Genomic DNA, 16,524 nt, shown 5'->3' on the forward strand with positions numbered 1-16,524 from the left:
TGATAATGAACTGTAATTTCAGGTTGAATTTATCTTGGAAGCACTGAGGACTCACTAAGGTTTTTCATTAAATAGGTGACATGATCACTGGTATTTAAGGATGAGCTTTATGGCAATGATGTGCAAGTTTTATAGGAGTCAGGTAAAGGGGAGAGCAAAGTTTTGGGGCAGGGAGGCTGTCAGGAGACCAGGAGGGTGTGGTGCAATATTAAAAAAAAAAAAAAAAGGATGGATGCGAAAAAAAAATAAGTCTTCTAGGACTTAATGTGACCAGGTGCCTTCCTGGGGCCCCAGGGTGAAAGGGGGACTCAGTTCTGGGGTCTGGGAGGCTAAAACAATGACAACACTGGTGACACCGCTTTGGAGGTGGTCATACCGTCTTCTCCTGAGAGGTGGAACCCCCGTCCCCACTCTCAGTCTATGTGCTTAGTGTGGGGCTCCGACCCTAGCTCCAGACCCGGACATACCGGCTTCTACTTGAGCAAAAGTTCCTGGGCGCAGCCATCCAGTGTAGCTGTGGCCTCTCTGGGGGCAAGAGGCCAGTCCCACTGTGGCACACACTCCTGCACACGTGCATCATGCATTCCCCCCAGTCATTCAGTAAATCAGTATCTCAAGCCCTGTACTCAGTCCTGGGGATACAGAGTTAAAAAGGGAAACACTTGAAGGAGCTCTCATTCTGGAAGGGAGAGTTACTGAAACCGAGCAGGACTCTGTGAGACCTCCCTGGGGACAGACTCCCTATGTCCCAGCCTCTTATTTGTAGGAAAGCTTTAGCCTCCTAGGCCTTCCCCAAGCTCCAAAGAGAAAATTTAATCAGAGAAGTGAGAAAATGCAGAAACGAAGGAAAAAGGCAAGAAAGACAAAATAATTGGTTAGCCATAAAAGAAAATCAGGGACCTTGAGTTCTTCCTCAAGGGCGGTGGATTATATCCTGAGCGATATCCTTAAGTTGTTTTGCAGATATCAAACCCCTCACCAGATGGAAGAAGTTAACTATGTGCTGAAGACCAGCATGTAGACCCCAGACCAGTTAGAACCGGAAGGTTGATGATATTAACTCCTGAAACACCACCCTATCACCTCACCACCAGCCGATCAGAAGGATGTACATGAGCTTATCACACACCCCATGACCCTCTCTCTCAACTCGCCTTTAAAAATCTTCCCTGAAAGCTGTCAGGGAGTTCAGGTCTTTTGAGCATGAGCTGCCGGTCTTGCTTGGCCCCACACTGAGCGCCCTGCAATAAATGTACTCTCCTTCACCACAGCCCGGTGTCAGTAGACTGGCTTTACTGCACATCCAGTGAGTGGACCCAAGTTTGGTTCGGTAATATTGTGAGAACACAGATTACGTTCTGGGGCATTTAATCTGAAGTGTAAGGCAGATCAGGGGAGATTTCCTAGATGAAGTAATGCCTAAACACGGTCTCAAAGAACCAAAGAGGAGTTACCCAAGCAAAGACGATGGAAAGGGCTGATACAGCAGACGTTCTGGAGTTCTGTCCACTGGGCACCCACACTCCACTCTTTGGTCTAAGAGCACGCCTTCCCCATTCGCACTCTGTATGCTTTGGGTGGGGCTCCACGCGCACCTCCAGCAATGGAGCAAGTAACCTAGCCTAACCTAGCAGCACACCAGGTCCCCTCATACATTGGCCAGGGAAGGGCTTGTGACCCAGGCCTGGCCAATTGGTGTAATTCTTCCTCCAACCAAGACACCCTGGACCAGTGATGAGTTCAAGGACAGCACAGAGTGTCTGGCTGGTTCAATCCGAAGGAATCTAGGGACTGGTGAAGGATCTTTCTTGTGCTTTTGTAACTGGCGTTGTGAGTCTAGACTTCTGACAACCATATGGCTAATCTAAGGGCAGAATCTGCCAGGGAATTGTATGTTCCTCTAATCTCTTAAATTTTGCTTAAATTTTTCTTCCCTCTAATCAGCTCCTACTTAGTTCCATCATTACATTCCTTTTCATTTTTCCCATTTATTATACTTTCTATTTGCTTTCATTTACTTCTAATAATTCAATCACTCATTTTAACAAAGTATTAAGAACCATTACGTATTAAGGTGTCATTCAGCACTTCTCTTTTGTACTCTTCTGTGCCCTGCCCCCAACCCTTTTCTGTTTTTTTTTTTTTCTCTCTCTTTTCAAATTCTTCCCAACAGAAACTTATCCAGGCCTTTCCTAAAGGGTGTGATCCAGTGTCTTTAGCAGAGCAGCCAGGCAGGTCACTACGGGTCAGAATAAGCAATTCTTGCAGTTCTGTTCATTCTAGGTCCACAAAGGGTGTCAGAGTTATTCTTCAGTTAGACCAGTTGAATGTAAAAGACCTTGGAGGATCTGCTCAGTGATATGGCAGCCCAAAGTCGTGTGAGGCAACTCCAGCCTCCCAGCTTCCTCCAGACTGCCTTGTACCAACTCTTCCTCTGCCTCACCCTGCCTCCCTCCTCTGAGTCAGAACCCTCAGCAGATGCCCTGATTCAAGCACTCTTGACCTGTCCCAGGTCCCTGGCTCAGACATCAGTAGTCAGAGTTACAAACCCGTAGATACTTGGGGTTCAGAATGTAACTGGACCCGAACCACATTCCTGTACTGCCCAGAGACAACCAGGAACAGTGGTCCTCTTGAGGTAGACATATTTCCTGGACCAGAATGTATAAAGTTTATACCCACGTGTGACTGTGTCCCCATGATGGATCAAGCCCTTTGCAACTTACACGACCACCTTGGATGGGGATCAAACAGAAGACCCTCCTTGTTGCTGCAATGGGCTCTGTCCCCATCAGCACAAGTGACCCCTTTGAGAATTCTCCCAGGGAATCCCACATACATCTCTTCTGTTTCAGTCCTGGGATGAGCTTGAAAACCATTCTGCTGACTTCCAACAAGTACAGATTGAGGACCTAAAGCATGCAAGGTACAGGGCTAGGTATTGCTTTGCATAAAAATATGAACAAGATGCAACCCCAGAAGAGGTCAGTCTATGATCAAGAGAAAGGGACAAAATGATGCCCACACAAAAGAGACAGATAAGAATTGTAAGAGGAGAACAAAATGCTCTGGGCAGTTGGGAGAGAGGGAGAGACGGTAGGCTCTCCAAGTGGAAGGCATGGCTTGAGCAAAGGGGTCAGATGTCAGTGGGGGGTGGGTCAGAGGTCGGTTCAGGGAATCACAAGCAGCTTTTCACGTGTTTTCTTTCTCCCAGGGATGATGCTGAGAAATAGGGTTTACACCAACTTTGTTATTTTGTAATTTATAAACTGAAGCTTACAGCGTCACAAAATTAAAAAGAAAAGCATTTAAACAGAACACAGTACAGTTTACAAGTCAAGTTAAAAAGCCATTTCTTCACAACCTTATCACTTCCTCGTTCTAACCAGCTGAGGCATCCGGCCTGCCCCAGACCACCTAATAGCATCAATGGCCATGGTCAGACTGTCAGCGGTAAAGCTCCCTTTAACAAGACTGGCCTTGGCCCTGGAGGCAGGAGAACTTCCAGGGGTCCTCAACTGAGCCAGATTAAGAGGTGGGGCAGCTGGGCCTCAGCCCTAAAGGGCACTGCAGCATCACTGGGGAGCTGGAGGCATCACTGTGAGGATAAAATTCACTGGAAGTGACATGGAAGGTAGAGAAAACGACCACTTGCAGAACTTCTCTGGGGAGAGTACTGTAATGTGGTTGAACAAAATCAGCTGTTTGAGACGGAGTTGGGGAGATGGAGGGAGGGGACCCCCAGGGATGGGCTCAACCAGTAACAGGCGGCCACTGATACCCCTTCCCCAGAGGACTGGCCCAGTGAACGGTAGGGTGGGCTCTTTCTTCTTGCGACCAAGGGGAGGGTGAAAACTCCCACCACCAGGCCACCTTCTCCTCTTCTCAGTGCTCAGCCTTTCCTCCAGATAAGAGTTGAACAAGTGTTTCGGCAAATATCAGTTGAAGGGGCCCCATGATATTTATCTGCCTGGAGCACCAGATTACTAGCCTGCCCGGGCACCCACACCCACACGTGTCAGCCTTGCCCGGATTTGCCCTGGTGTGGAGTCAGGATCGGGGCAGGCTCCTGGGACAAAGGAGGAAGCCATGGGTTCAGCCCACAGGGAGCCAGGGATGGGCTGAGCCGGAGAAAGGCCAGCACCCTAGAGTCATAGGGCCCGTCTTCCCAGGGGCAGCAAAGCTCTCCCTCCCCTAGATGCCAGGTTCAGATGCCAGTCCTGAGCATGGGACCAGGAATTCTGCCAAAAGGCTTGGAGAATGACAACAATGATTTTCGTAGCGAAAACCTGGAAAGTCGGAAATATTCTTTGGCTGGTGCCTGGGGAAACAAAATAATGGCACATTCAGACCACTCAGCCAAACAAAAGAATTAGGTGGTCCTACAAGTGGCAATGTGGCATGGTCACCAAGGGACTAAATGGAAAAAGCAAACTGCAGAGCAGCATGTAAAGTATGATCCCATTTGTGTGTTTTTTAAACAATGTGTATATATATACACATTGTGTGTGTGTGTGTGTGTGTGTGTGTGTATATACACACACACACATACAGATTAAACATTTGGGAAGCAGCCAGAGGAACCATAAACCATAGGCTCTGGGCCATGAGACAAGAAGTTTACTTTCATTCACCCTCTTCTGTGCCGGAGCAGTGTTTTCCTCCGTAACATCATATTTACAGTCATAATAAAACAAGCTCACATTTTATTTAGAAAAGGGGGTCCAGGCAATTTGGCTACAGAGGGGGCCATCTCTTCCTGGGTGCCATCTACCTCTGAAAATGCAGCTGCCACACACAGTGTGCCGTGAGGGCGGGCGCTCTGTCCCCGCAGGGACTGGCGTGCTGAGCACCTGTGCCCTGACTTGGAGGGAAGAGAATCCCTGCTCAGTCCAAGCTGACAAGTCCAAGTTCTGTCTCAGCTTCGGGACTGAGGTCTTGGGCACACTCGGGTCTGTGCACACTGGCCTTCTGCCTCCGTGTATCCACTTAGCCAACATGTGTCTGCCCAGGAGCCAGAGTCCACCTCTTCGGCTCCACAAGGCAGAAGCCTACATTTTCCCGTGCAAGGGGATAGGATAGAAAGTCTGGACGCCTGACCCGGGGCTTTAGGGTAGAGGCTCTTGTGTTTTCCAGCCTCACTTGCAGCTTGGATGGTCATGGGACACAGTTCTAGCCAATGAGGGGTAAGCATCTGTTAGTCCGCGGTACTTCTCTGGAGTCCGCTGGGAGAGCCCCTCTCTGTCCCTTGCCCTTCCCATTATCCACGCGCAAAATGAAGACATGATCACTGGAGTTTTAGCAGCCATCTTGAGAGAATGACGAATCATGCCCTAGTGATGGTCAAGTGGAAAGCCAAAGGAAAGGACCCTGAGATTGAGATTGCAAACTTATGAATTTCTTTTGTGTAAACCAATAAATAGATTTAAGCCAGTGTTCTTCAGGCTTCTTTAACTAGCAGCTGAATACAAGTCCTAGCTAAACAGGCTGTTCAGAAGGAGGAGGAGGAAGAGCAAAGAACTGAGTCAGCCTCAGGCTGGCTCATTAGCCCCAGAGTAAGCAGAGTCGCTTGGCTTTATACCGGTCACCAAGGAAGTCAATGACAGAGCAAGGATTCGACTCAGAATCCCTGGTGTCCTCTCTAGGCTCAGCCTGACAGATAAAGAGCTATAATGAGGTTATTCATAGAAGCCTATCATTCCAACAGACATTGCAGGGCAAGATGGACATCTGACCCTCCTCACTTCTCTACTTTGGGCTCCCAGCACAAGCATGCACTCACGCACACACACGCGCGCAAATGCATGCTGAGCAAAAGATCCTTACCATGAGTTGTCTGGCAAAGCCATCCAAACAAAAGGCGAGCATATCAGAGGGAGGGCAAGTGTTCGCTGCCCTCCTACAACACATTGCATGTACTGCATATTTTAGTACCGAGTTATATATCGACTTGTTTTGCACATTCCTAGACGTCTGTCAGTCTTACCACCTCAACAGCCAATGGTCACTCCAAGAGGGAATTAGGTTTTCTAACATGGTTGTTCCTAAATGTCCGCCTGTGTACCACATGGGACATCTGCTAAGTATTTAGATCCCTAGGCTCCACTTCAGGGCAACTGAATCAGACTATCTGGTGGCAGGGCCAGTGGCATCTTTTTTCTCTCCCAGCTCACCAAACAATTCCTAGAGCCTTCCGGCACTTGCCCATTCTGATTTTTCTTTCCTCCCAGCAGAAGGGGAGAGCAAAGAGCTTTACAGGTAGGTGGGGCCATGGGATTTTGACAAATAGGCTACGAGTGGAAGTGATATGTGCCACTTCCGGGCCAGGGCATTCCATTGCCATTACAAGACCCTCACTTCCTCTGCTGCAGGGGAAGCCTCGAGTGAAGAAAGTGAGGGCTCAAGATCCAAGCAGCCTGGCTGCAAGTTTTCCCGGGGAAGACACCTGTCTTGGAGCCAAGTGACCCTCTGTGAAACCAAGAGGGTGGGAAATACACCTCTGTGGGGTCAACCCCCTGAGACTTGGGGGTTGTTTGTTACTGTAGCACAACATGACCTATTCCAACTAATATAATTCTGATGTGCCTGCAAGTTTAGAAATCACATTTCTATAATCTTTAGCATAAAAACTATAGTAACTATTTCAAACCATAGGAACTATTTAAATCCAGAGGAACTACTGACAGTGGCAAAGGTAGGGGAGTGGTAGATGTAAGACAAAGTCTTTTCAGTGTCTAAGCAGCAAATTATCCCTAAGAATACATTATGCATTTGAAACAGTAGGACAGAAGCCACAGCTCCTAGGTGCCTTAGAAGATGCAAATCTTCCCAAAGAAACAAAGCAAGTGGGTGACTTCAAGGAGCCATCCACAGGAAGTGGCCCCTGGTTCAGCTCGAGTGCACTCATCCGAATGCCTTGTTGGTGGCTTGTGTATTGTTTCGTGTAGCCACAGGATGGCTCACTGTGAGCAACTGAGTAATCACTACCCCTCAGATTCATCCCCAACCTACATTCTAACACTTTGACTCAAGCTGAGGAGATGTCTATTTCCTGCTGTGAAGGAATGCCATGGGCCTGGGAAGTTTCACATTGTCAACTGCTTTGAAGACCAAACGTTCACTTTGCCAAGGCCAGGGGCAATACTGTGAAGGGACACACCTTCCAAACGCAGGCAAGATGAACCACGGTCAGAATGGACCTGCCTGTGGGAATCCTCTCACCAGGGCAGAGGTGGACTGTAGGTTAGGTCCTGAGTGGTTTGAAGCTCACAGGGCTGTGCCCCTCACCATCTGCACCGTCCCCCACAACCTGGATCATTTAGTGGGATTTTCCCATTCATTCAACCATCAAGCTGTTGCTGAATCTCTACTGGATATGGGACATTAAACTAGAAACTGGGGCCAAGATATATGAATCTCAGTCCCTGTATTCAAGAGATTTCCCAGCTGATTGGGAAGACAGAACATACGCACTGGTGAATAAACAGAAACACCCAGTTTTCCATATGAAGGGGCACATACACTGTATAGCCTGTATGTCTGAATGCATGTTGGGGGCATATGGGTTGAAGATGAACTGCAAAGTAATATTAGCAGAAGGTGTGGTCAGAGCACACATATGAGATCATACAGTCACAAAAAGGACCAGAGGTGTTGTCTGAGCTTGAGATGGGATGTGGTTCACCAAGGAGAAAATAGGATTAGATTGGGACAAGGGCCACTTGGCAAAAGGAAAGGTGAAGATGGTGATTACACATTGCACATCCTTCTTAATTAGAATAATCGTTTTTAAAGCCATCCCATCCAGTGATGGGCTCCTTTACACACTGCTCTGTGCTCCCCTGGTATCACCTAAGTCTTGAGTTCTCCCTTCTCCCACTTCATTTCCACAGGAGCCCCCCAGAACACACACAGGCATGTTAAAAACAAATCCACACGGTCAAGGGAAAAGAAAATGAGCTTGTATATCCAGAGGGAACTCTAATTCAAAAAGATACATGCACTCCAATGCTCACAGCAGCACTACTTATAATAGCCAAGAAGTGGAGCAACCTGAGTGTCCATCAACAATGAGTGGATAAAGAAGTTGTGAGATATATATATAGATAGATATATAAATGGGTGTTGAATTTTATCAAATGCTTCTTGTACATCTATTGAGATGATCATGTGGTTTTTGTCCTTTCTCTTGTTGATGTGATGTATTACATTGATTGATTTGCGTATGTTGAACCACCCTTGTGTCCCTGGGATGAACCCCACTTGGTCATGATGCATAATCTTTTTTATGTGTTGTTGGATTCCATTTGCTAATATTTTGGCGAGGATTTTTGCATTTATGTTCATCAGTGATATTGGCCTATATAGATAGATATATAATGGAATATTACTCAGCCATTAAAAAGAATAAAATAATGTCATCTGCAGCAACATGGATGGACCTGGAGATTGTCATTCTAAGTAAAGTAAGCCAGAAAGAGAAAGAAAAATATGATGTGCTATCGCTTACATGTGGAATCTTAAAAAAAAATGACACAAATTAACTTATTTACAAAATAGAAACAGACTCACAGACATAGAAAACAAACTGATGGTTACCAGAGGGCAAAGTGGGTGGGAAGGGATAAATTGGGAGTTCAAGACTTGCAGGTACTACTATATATAAAATAGATATACAACAAGTTTCTTCTGTACAGCACAGGGAACTATATTCAGTATCTTGTAGTAACCTAATGAAAAAGAATAAGAAAAGAAATACATGGATGCATATGTATAACTGAAGCATTCTGCCGTACACCAGAAATTGACACAACATGCCAAACTAACTATACTTCAGTTTAAAAAAATGGAAATAAAAAAGAGATGAGCTTGAATCCCAGCACCCCAGTTTGACCCTGTGAGATCTTGGGCAAGTGACTTAACTTCTCTGAACCCCAGTCTCCTCAGCTGTCAACCACTGACCATGGCGCAGCCACTGTGAGGGGTAGATGAGATGTGGAGCCCCATGCACGGCTTCTGGGAGAGTGAGCATTCAATCAGTGGGGGTCATGGGAGTTGATGGTTGTTTCTGGCAAAGCTCTAGTTAGAAATAAGGAAAACCTGACATTTGAGGTCTCTTTCCCACAGAGCTTCTGCTCTTCAGAGAACCCCTTGAGACACGAGAGCTACCATGATGACGGACATTTCTGGAGTGCTAACCCAGTTCCAGGCATCACGTCTGAGCACTTACAGATCTCCTGTCATGTGAGCCTCCTGGCACCCACTGTGGTGGGCTGATAACGGCTCCCAGAGATAAGTCCACATCCTAATCCCCTTATTTGGAGAAAGGGTTTTTGCAGATGTAATTAAGGATTTTGTGATGAGATAATCCCAGATTATTCAGGTGAGTCCTAAATGCCACCAAAAGCACTCTTCTAAGAGGGAAATTAGACATGCACAGAGGAGAAGGTGATATGAAGACGGACGCAGAGACTGGAGTGAGGCCACCACAAGCCAAGAGCTGCCGGCAGCCCCCAGAAGCAGAGATAGACAATGAGTGGATTCTCCCCTAGAGCCTGCAGAGGGAGTGTGGCCCTGCCAACACCTTCATTTCAGACTTCTGACCTCCAGGACTGGAAGAGAATACATTTCTGTTGTTTTAAGCCTCCCAGTTTGTGGTCATTTGTTATGGCCGCCACAGGAAACTAACACACCTCAGAAGCAAGTACTGTCATTATCCCAATTTTACCAATGACAAAATTGAGGCTAAGAAAGATTGAATTACTTGCCTAGTCAGTGGAACAAGAATTCGAAGCTTCTTGGCTGATCCCAGAGCAACCTCTGAGCACATTCACCAGTAGTCCAGGCTGCCGTGGCATCTCTGTTAGACCACTTGGACTACACTTGGCTGAGGAAACCTTCCCTGAGCCTCCTGGTCCTCCTGACCAGGGCAGGAGATCTGTCACCCTTCTGCACTAAAAGCTTTAATGACAATGCCTGGAACATACAAAGGACTTGATGACAGTAAGCTATTATATTGTCTGTGAGTTCTCTCAAAGCCCACTAACCAGGCCTTGGGGACCTACTATCTGGAGGTAAAAAGAGAAAAGGAAGACTAAGAAGGTGTTCATGAAAGTTGGGAAAAGGGGAGAATTAGGTAGGGGAGGGTGGCAGGGACTGCCAGCTGCCTTACAGTATTCATGCTTCCTTTTTTTTTTCTTAGTAACAGAATCAAATCCTGCTTTTGTTCAGGCCAAAAAGCACATAACTGAAAAACTGTATTTCTAAGCCCCCTTTGTGGATTTGAGTATTCAGTGAGACGTAAATAGAATTAGTTGGGTGGGGTTTCCATGAGAACCCTTTATAGGACTGATGAAGTAGGAATTATGCCCTTTCTAACTCTCCCCTTCCTCTCTTCCCTCCTGGATCAGAGATGTGAGGGCTGGAGTTCTAGCAGCCACTTTGTGACCATAAAGTTCCCTGAAGAGGAAGTCACATGCTAAGGATAGTAGGTCATAAATATAGAAAGCCTCTGAAACTCTATCATGCCAGCTGTCCCACCAGTCTTAGACTGGCCACCTCTGGATTTCTTTCATAGGAGTACACAGAACCCTAAATTGTTTAAGCCACTCGATTCTTGTCTCTCCTGGCAGCCCAAAGCAATCACTAACTGATACAGGGAATAACAGAAACCCCAAGAGATTTTCAAGGCATCATGCCCAACATAGGATTTTTTTCCTGTTGATAAGATAGAAGTTGAGATTTGAAAGTCATCATCTCTCTAAGATCAAGCTGTAACGAGGTGGTATCCTTCTCTTTATTTCAAAGCTTACAAAAGCCTTTCACTTCCCCCCACCTGCTTCCCTTCAGTTGGCTCTTCTTTCAGATAAACATACAGGGCTGTCCTTAACTGCTTACAAGGGGTGCTCAAAACCCTTTGCCACCCACTGGGTTGCCATAGTGATGTGACTGGGTAAACTCCCTTAGTGGACCCTAACATAGGGTTTGAGCAGTGGTCAATTTCACTCATGTCCAAGTGTAGTTCTGCCTGAGAGTTCATATCCATGAAAACCCCTGCCTTTCACTGAGAAGAAAAAGGCTTCATGTGTGTTGCTGGCTAAAGGAGGTCTGGGTGAGAACTGTAGCTTTAAATAAGGTGACCCATTCTGGTTCCATTAAACATCAGGCTTTACCACCGAAGCACAGTCACACCTTAATTAAGTGCTTTATGAGCCAGACTGGCATGAGTGAATCAAATACTGACACCATCCCCAAGCAAATCAAAGGAGCCCTGTGTCCCCATTAAGTCCAAGGGAAAGAGGAGGAATATATTCATCAGGAGAAAATGTTTCTAAATACAATATAACTCCTAAATCCAATACTTCCTAGGTAACATTAGTGCTTCCAGTCTTTATATATATATAGATAGATAGATTTTCTTTTCTTTTCTTTTTTTTTGGCCAGGGGAGATAATTAGGTTTATTTATTCACTCATTCATTTATTTATTACATTTTAAAATTATTTTATGTTTATTATCATATTTCATGATGTTATGTTGTTTGTTACATTGTTTATTTTTTTTAATATGAGGTCTCTGCGACAACTCTAGACTTCTTTTTAAAATTATTTTTTGGTTTGAGTTTTTTGTTTTGTTTTGTCTTTTGAGGTTTTTTTTTGGAATGGGGAGATAATTAGGTTTACCTACTTTTTTAATGGCCGTACTGGGGATTGAACCCATGACCTGTGTGTGCTATGCACACACTCTACCACTGAGCTATACCCTCCTCCTTAATTGTATTTTTGAACCCTATTATCAAGCAAAGGTAACTGGTCAGAAAGTTAAATTGCACCATCTGACTGCTACAGTGTCTGGGTGAAATGATTTCAATTTTTTTCCTAACTCCTTCCTGTGAATCAGGATTTATTAGGCTCTTGGCACTGCCTAATTTTGGTTTCCGAGCTTTTTTCCATCATTGAAACTTTGGCACTCACCTTCCTTTTCCCCTAATTTTTGCCAATTCCGCTCATTCAGAGATATAGCAACCAGAACAACTAAATTGACAGAGCGCTTAGTTCTTACTTTAATGATTCCAGATGACCGGCCCTGCTCCGACGTCTGTGCGTTATTGTCACTGACACAGCTCTGTGCAGGGAGGGGGGTTATTATGTGTATGCTGGGCCTGCCCCTCCACCACCACGGCCCTCATCCTCCAGCTGCAGAGGTGACTGATGTATCCCAAACCGCCAGAGAGCAAAGCAGAGAGAAGGGAACGCTGTGTCCAAGGCCAGATAAGGACACCAAGCGCCAGGGGGGATTGGGAAGGAAACTGATCAGAATAAGCCAGGGCTGCGGGGAAAAAACTTTGCAGGTGAAGTGAAGAATTGGAGATAGTTGTTCAAGAACAGGGAAAAAACTGGATGGGTAAAGAAAAATACAGAATACTTCAAAAATTGTCACATATCTCCATTCTCAGTCCTTCTCCATCTCTGATTGCTAGGCTGAACACTTGCAAATCTTCTCTCTCCTTTCTTTCACCATTGCAAAAATCTTTCTAAGAACTGGTAAGTCAGGTAGGATGTTTTTTCTTCAGTTTCGAAAATTATTTCTGATGCCTTGGAATGATACTTCTCAGGTGACGTTAGGGATTATATTTCAACTCTCTTTTTTCTCCCACAAATTAAGGAAATTAGGGAGATTATGTACCTGTTTCAAGGTTACACAGCGAGTAGAGGGCAAAACAAGGACAAGAAGTCAGGTCTCTGATTGCCATTTCAGGCTCTTTCTGCTCATGGTGGGATACGAGGCACCCAGCGGTCGTAGACTTCTAAGTATCAGGAATTTGTCTGGGTCTGAATGTCCTAACTGGCAGAGTGTCCTCAGAAATGCTGTCCGCTCATCCTGCAGAAGCTGAGTGAGAGGCAGTCACATCACCCAAGATGCCCCCTTGCTGCTGGGGAGCTGACGCAACACAGCACACACAGTGAACTCCACGTGTGTCCCATAACTGTGGCATCGCTGCATGTGTCACCTGTGGCTCCCGGGACACCTGCGAATCGTGGCACCTGAGACCTGTGTCCTGTGGTCTTCGAACAAGAGTCAGCAGCCAACCACACCCATGCCTCCTTGGGAACTCGCCCTGAGCTGCCCACCACACCAGCAGCACTTCCTGCCGTGATTGCTGGTAAAAGCCAACACGCATCGCATCCTCACGGAGGCTCCCCTTTCAAGAGTCAGGAGTTGGCCCTGCATAAACGCTGCCCCTTTACACACCGGAGGGAAACGTGGGGACCCTGGCACTCCCGGAATGCCCTCTAATGTGCCAGTTCCTCCTGAGGGGCAGGAGTCCTCTCACAGGGAACCACTCTAATCCGACGCCAAATTCTGTTTTAGTCATGCCCATTTTCTTTCTTTTTCTCCTTTTCTTTCTCACTGTAACTCTTTTCATATATTTTATTGTACTTTCTTCGAAGCACCATCTTCTAGCTGAATCATCAGCAGAGAGCCCCTGACCTCTTCCCACACCCAGCCTTGCGGGAAGTGGCATTCTAGTATTTCAGTAATTTAAAGTACTTTGGGTTTTTGAATGAACCCAGGTAACCAGTTTGGTTACTGGCATCAGTGATTGTTTTCAGGGTCTCTCTGGAAAGAGTGACAAGTGAGACTAAACAAGCCTTTGGTACAGAATTGGGTCTTTCTAGAAAGTTCTTATTATTGGAATCCTGGCTTCCCTCAAAGCTGAGTTCCATTCGGCGGGAAAGATCACCTTTGCCAACAAACAGGCTGCGTGGCGAAAAAACATTGGCTCTGAAGCCAAAGCAAAGTGAGTCTGGTGCTGCTTTTCACTCTGTGAGCTCTGGCCAATTTCTTCACCTCAGAGCTTCAGTTCCTTGTTTGGGGGGGGGGGGTCTAACAGAGCCTGAGAGCAGCGATGGTCCCCGGCGGAGTCCCTGGGTCAGAATAAGTGCTACCAAACAGCTATGCTGACAGGAATATTTTAGGAGAAAGAACTCTGTGCATATGGAAAGGCAATCCAGTATCACACTGCGTTTACAGACTACGTCCATGACACTCAGCGTACACGTCTGGAATAGTCTCGCGTCCAGTAGCTGCTCACGATGATCATTTTCCATTGAGCTCTTTTTGAGGCCAGCAGAGCTCTATGTTTAGGGAAGGCTACCGGTCGTTAGGGGAGACTCTCAATCCCATATCTGTTTGTCACAACAGAGACCACCACCACCAATGGTCAGCAGATGGGAGACTGAAAGAAGCCAAGAGCTTTCTCTGGAAATAGCCCCTTGCACATTCAATTTCCTGGTACGATGCTTAAGGAAAACTCTTTCTTGGTAGCCTGACTGGTATGAGCATCATCCTTTTTGAATAAACAAAACATGACTATGCCCCCTTTCGCGTAGTTCAGAAACCTGGAAGCCATGTGTCCAAGCCAACTGGATCTTTGATCTTTCCCCAGAGGGCGACCTGGCTCTTAAAGACTTGTTGGCAGACTCCATGAATCTTAGCAACTAACCTCACCTCTAGAGAGTGGAACTCGGATGTTGAATGCACAGGACTCTGCCTATCAGGAAAGGAACAAGCTTCTGAATATATGACTGTTTTACCAAAACACCTCAAAAGATGTTCTAAGAACTACAACGTTGAAAATACGCATGACCGTTTCTGGAGCCAGAGGGTGACTTAAGTCTCTTACGTGTTCCAGGTTCCAGGGAACAGATAAGAGACTGAAGACACAACATCTTGAGAGGAAGAGGGGGAGCAAGAGCTATTTCCTGCAAAAATACAAGATCAGGGGCATAGAAGATTCCAGCACCATCTCATCCAGCTATACCATGGGCTCTGGGGTAAACACTGCCCTCAGATTGAATGAGTTAGGGCCAGAACACACCTTTTACCGGCAAAGAAGCCACTTCTAAGAGGACTCAAGGAAACTCTCGAAGTACCAGCCAGATCCACGACAACTGCCCCTCTCTGTTAAACATTGCAAAACAAAACAAAACAAAATGTAGCAACCTATAGCATATGTATCTCTAATTATGATGTTTCATTCCAAAAATAAAAACAAAGAAAACACTGTGTATGTCAACTGTAAAGAACTCATTTTTTCTTTCAGTAAAACCAGTTATATGGCTTCATTTTTATTTTTTTAATGGAAGTGTTGTTAATTTACAATGTTGAGCTAGTTTCTGGTGTACAGCATAGTGATTCAGTTATACATATATATTCTTTTTCATTATAAGATATTGAATATATTTCCCTGTGCTACAAAGAATTCTTGGAAATTACCAAATTTTTCTCTCAAAGGTTCACTGTTTTTTTTTTAACAAAGCGAACCTCGAACCCCTGAAAGTTTTTAGTGATGCCTAGTGAAAATTGGCCATTATTCAAAACACCTGGTTGTGTACATGGCTCTTCACAGACAAGGCTGTGAATAGATGGAGCGAAGAATATCTCTTCCAAATTTCACACCTGCCCATTCTAGGGCTCTCACAGCAAACACCAAACCCTTCCTGCTGGTTTAGGTCAACTCACCACCACGACAGCCACCCAAGGAACATCGCCTTCCCCAAGCAGGGTCAAAAAGGGGCCAAAGCTGCGGAGTCCACGGGAACTCCAATTTCACTCACTTGTCTTCTGCGAAACTTCTGCCAGTGATAACATTCTTCCCTTGGGGTACATAGTTCCAGTATTCTTCCACAATCCCGATGTGGTATGTTCTGGTAACTGCACCAACCAGCCCAGACAGACCCAGGAATGTGAAGAGGAGGATGCAGTCAGCCTGCCGTTTCCGAGGCATTTGTGGATGTAACGCAGGCCAGCAGCCTGAGCAGGAGGCAACCCTGCCTGTCCCTCCCCTTCACTCGGAGCTAATTACAAATAAGAAATGGACAAGGCCCAGCTCCTCCTCCTTAGGTCGTTTGGGGTTGGGACAGAGGCTGACAACTTGCATAAGCAGAGCCAGCTAGATACGGTAGTTGTTCTGATGACAAAACTTTTGCCAGCCATCCAAGAAATGTGTAACTGACTTATTTATTTACTGCCCAGAGCAAATAGGTTTGTATCTGTAAGTTTTGGTGCTCTGCTCTGACAGTAGTCATTCATCTCTGCCACAAATGGCAGGGCTATACATTGGACTGAAGGGTTCCCCCCTCCTCCTCCCTGCCTCCATCTCCTCTTTTTTTCTCTATACCCATTACAGGAACATAGTAAAATCGGAAAATTGGGCTGGTCTGAGTGGAACATCGGGAAATAATCCCAAGCACTAAAGAAGACTAAATCTCTGTCGAGAAGGCAGAGGGGGTGATGTAATCACCCTCCAGCATCTCCAACTTGTTTTATGAGGCTACATGAAACAATCAACTCACATCATAAAGTTTATAACAACATTGTAAACCTCACTAATTCTCCATTTGCTCATGCACCATCTCCCCCAGATTCTCTCAAATCCCACCAGTAAAAAGTGAGGCAGGCAATGGTCTAGTTCAGCAAAATATTTAGACGACCCCCAACAGTGAGCTGCCTTTTTCAAAAT

At 45.9% G+C, this 16,524-nt stretch overlaps 1 protein-coding gene across 8 annotated transcripts in view; it reads right to left on the minus strand.

The window, feature by feature from the left end:
- Window positions 1-16,081, minus strand: part of HEPHL1 (hephaestin like 1) — a 76,972-nt gene extending 60,891 nt beyond the window's left edge. For 4 of the 8 annotated variants that reach the window (XR_012076421.1, XR_012076422.1, XM_072968961.1 and 1 more), the window contains exon 1: window positions 15,620-16,080. Coding sequence is in view for 4 of the 8 variants with exons in the window: in XM_072968961.1 (XP_072825062.1) it covers window positions 15,620-15,789 (170 nt within the window). In the remaining 4 variants the exon portion in view is untranslated. Of the gene's footprint in view, window positions 1-15,524 lie in introns of all 8 variants that reach the window. The other 4 variants (XR_012076423.1, XM_006206730.4, XM_072968962.1 and 1 more) reach the window with 4 other exon arrangements.
- Window positions 16,082-16,524: the final 443 nt, after the last annotated feature.

This window comes from Vicugna pacos, chromosome 10 (genome assembly GCF_048564905.1).
Source record: "Vicugna pacos chromosome 10, VicPac4, whole genome shotgun sequence".
In the NCBI taxonomy this organism is placed as follows: domain Eukaryota; kingdom Metazoa; phylum Chordata; class Mammalia; order Artiodactyla; family Camelidae; genus Vicugna; species Vicugna pacos.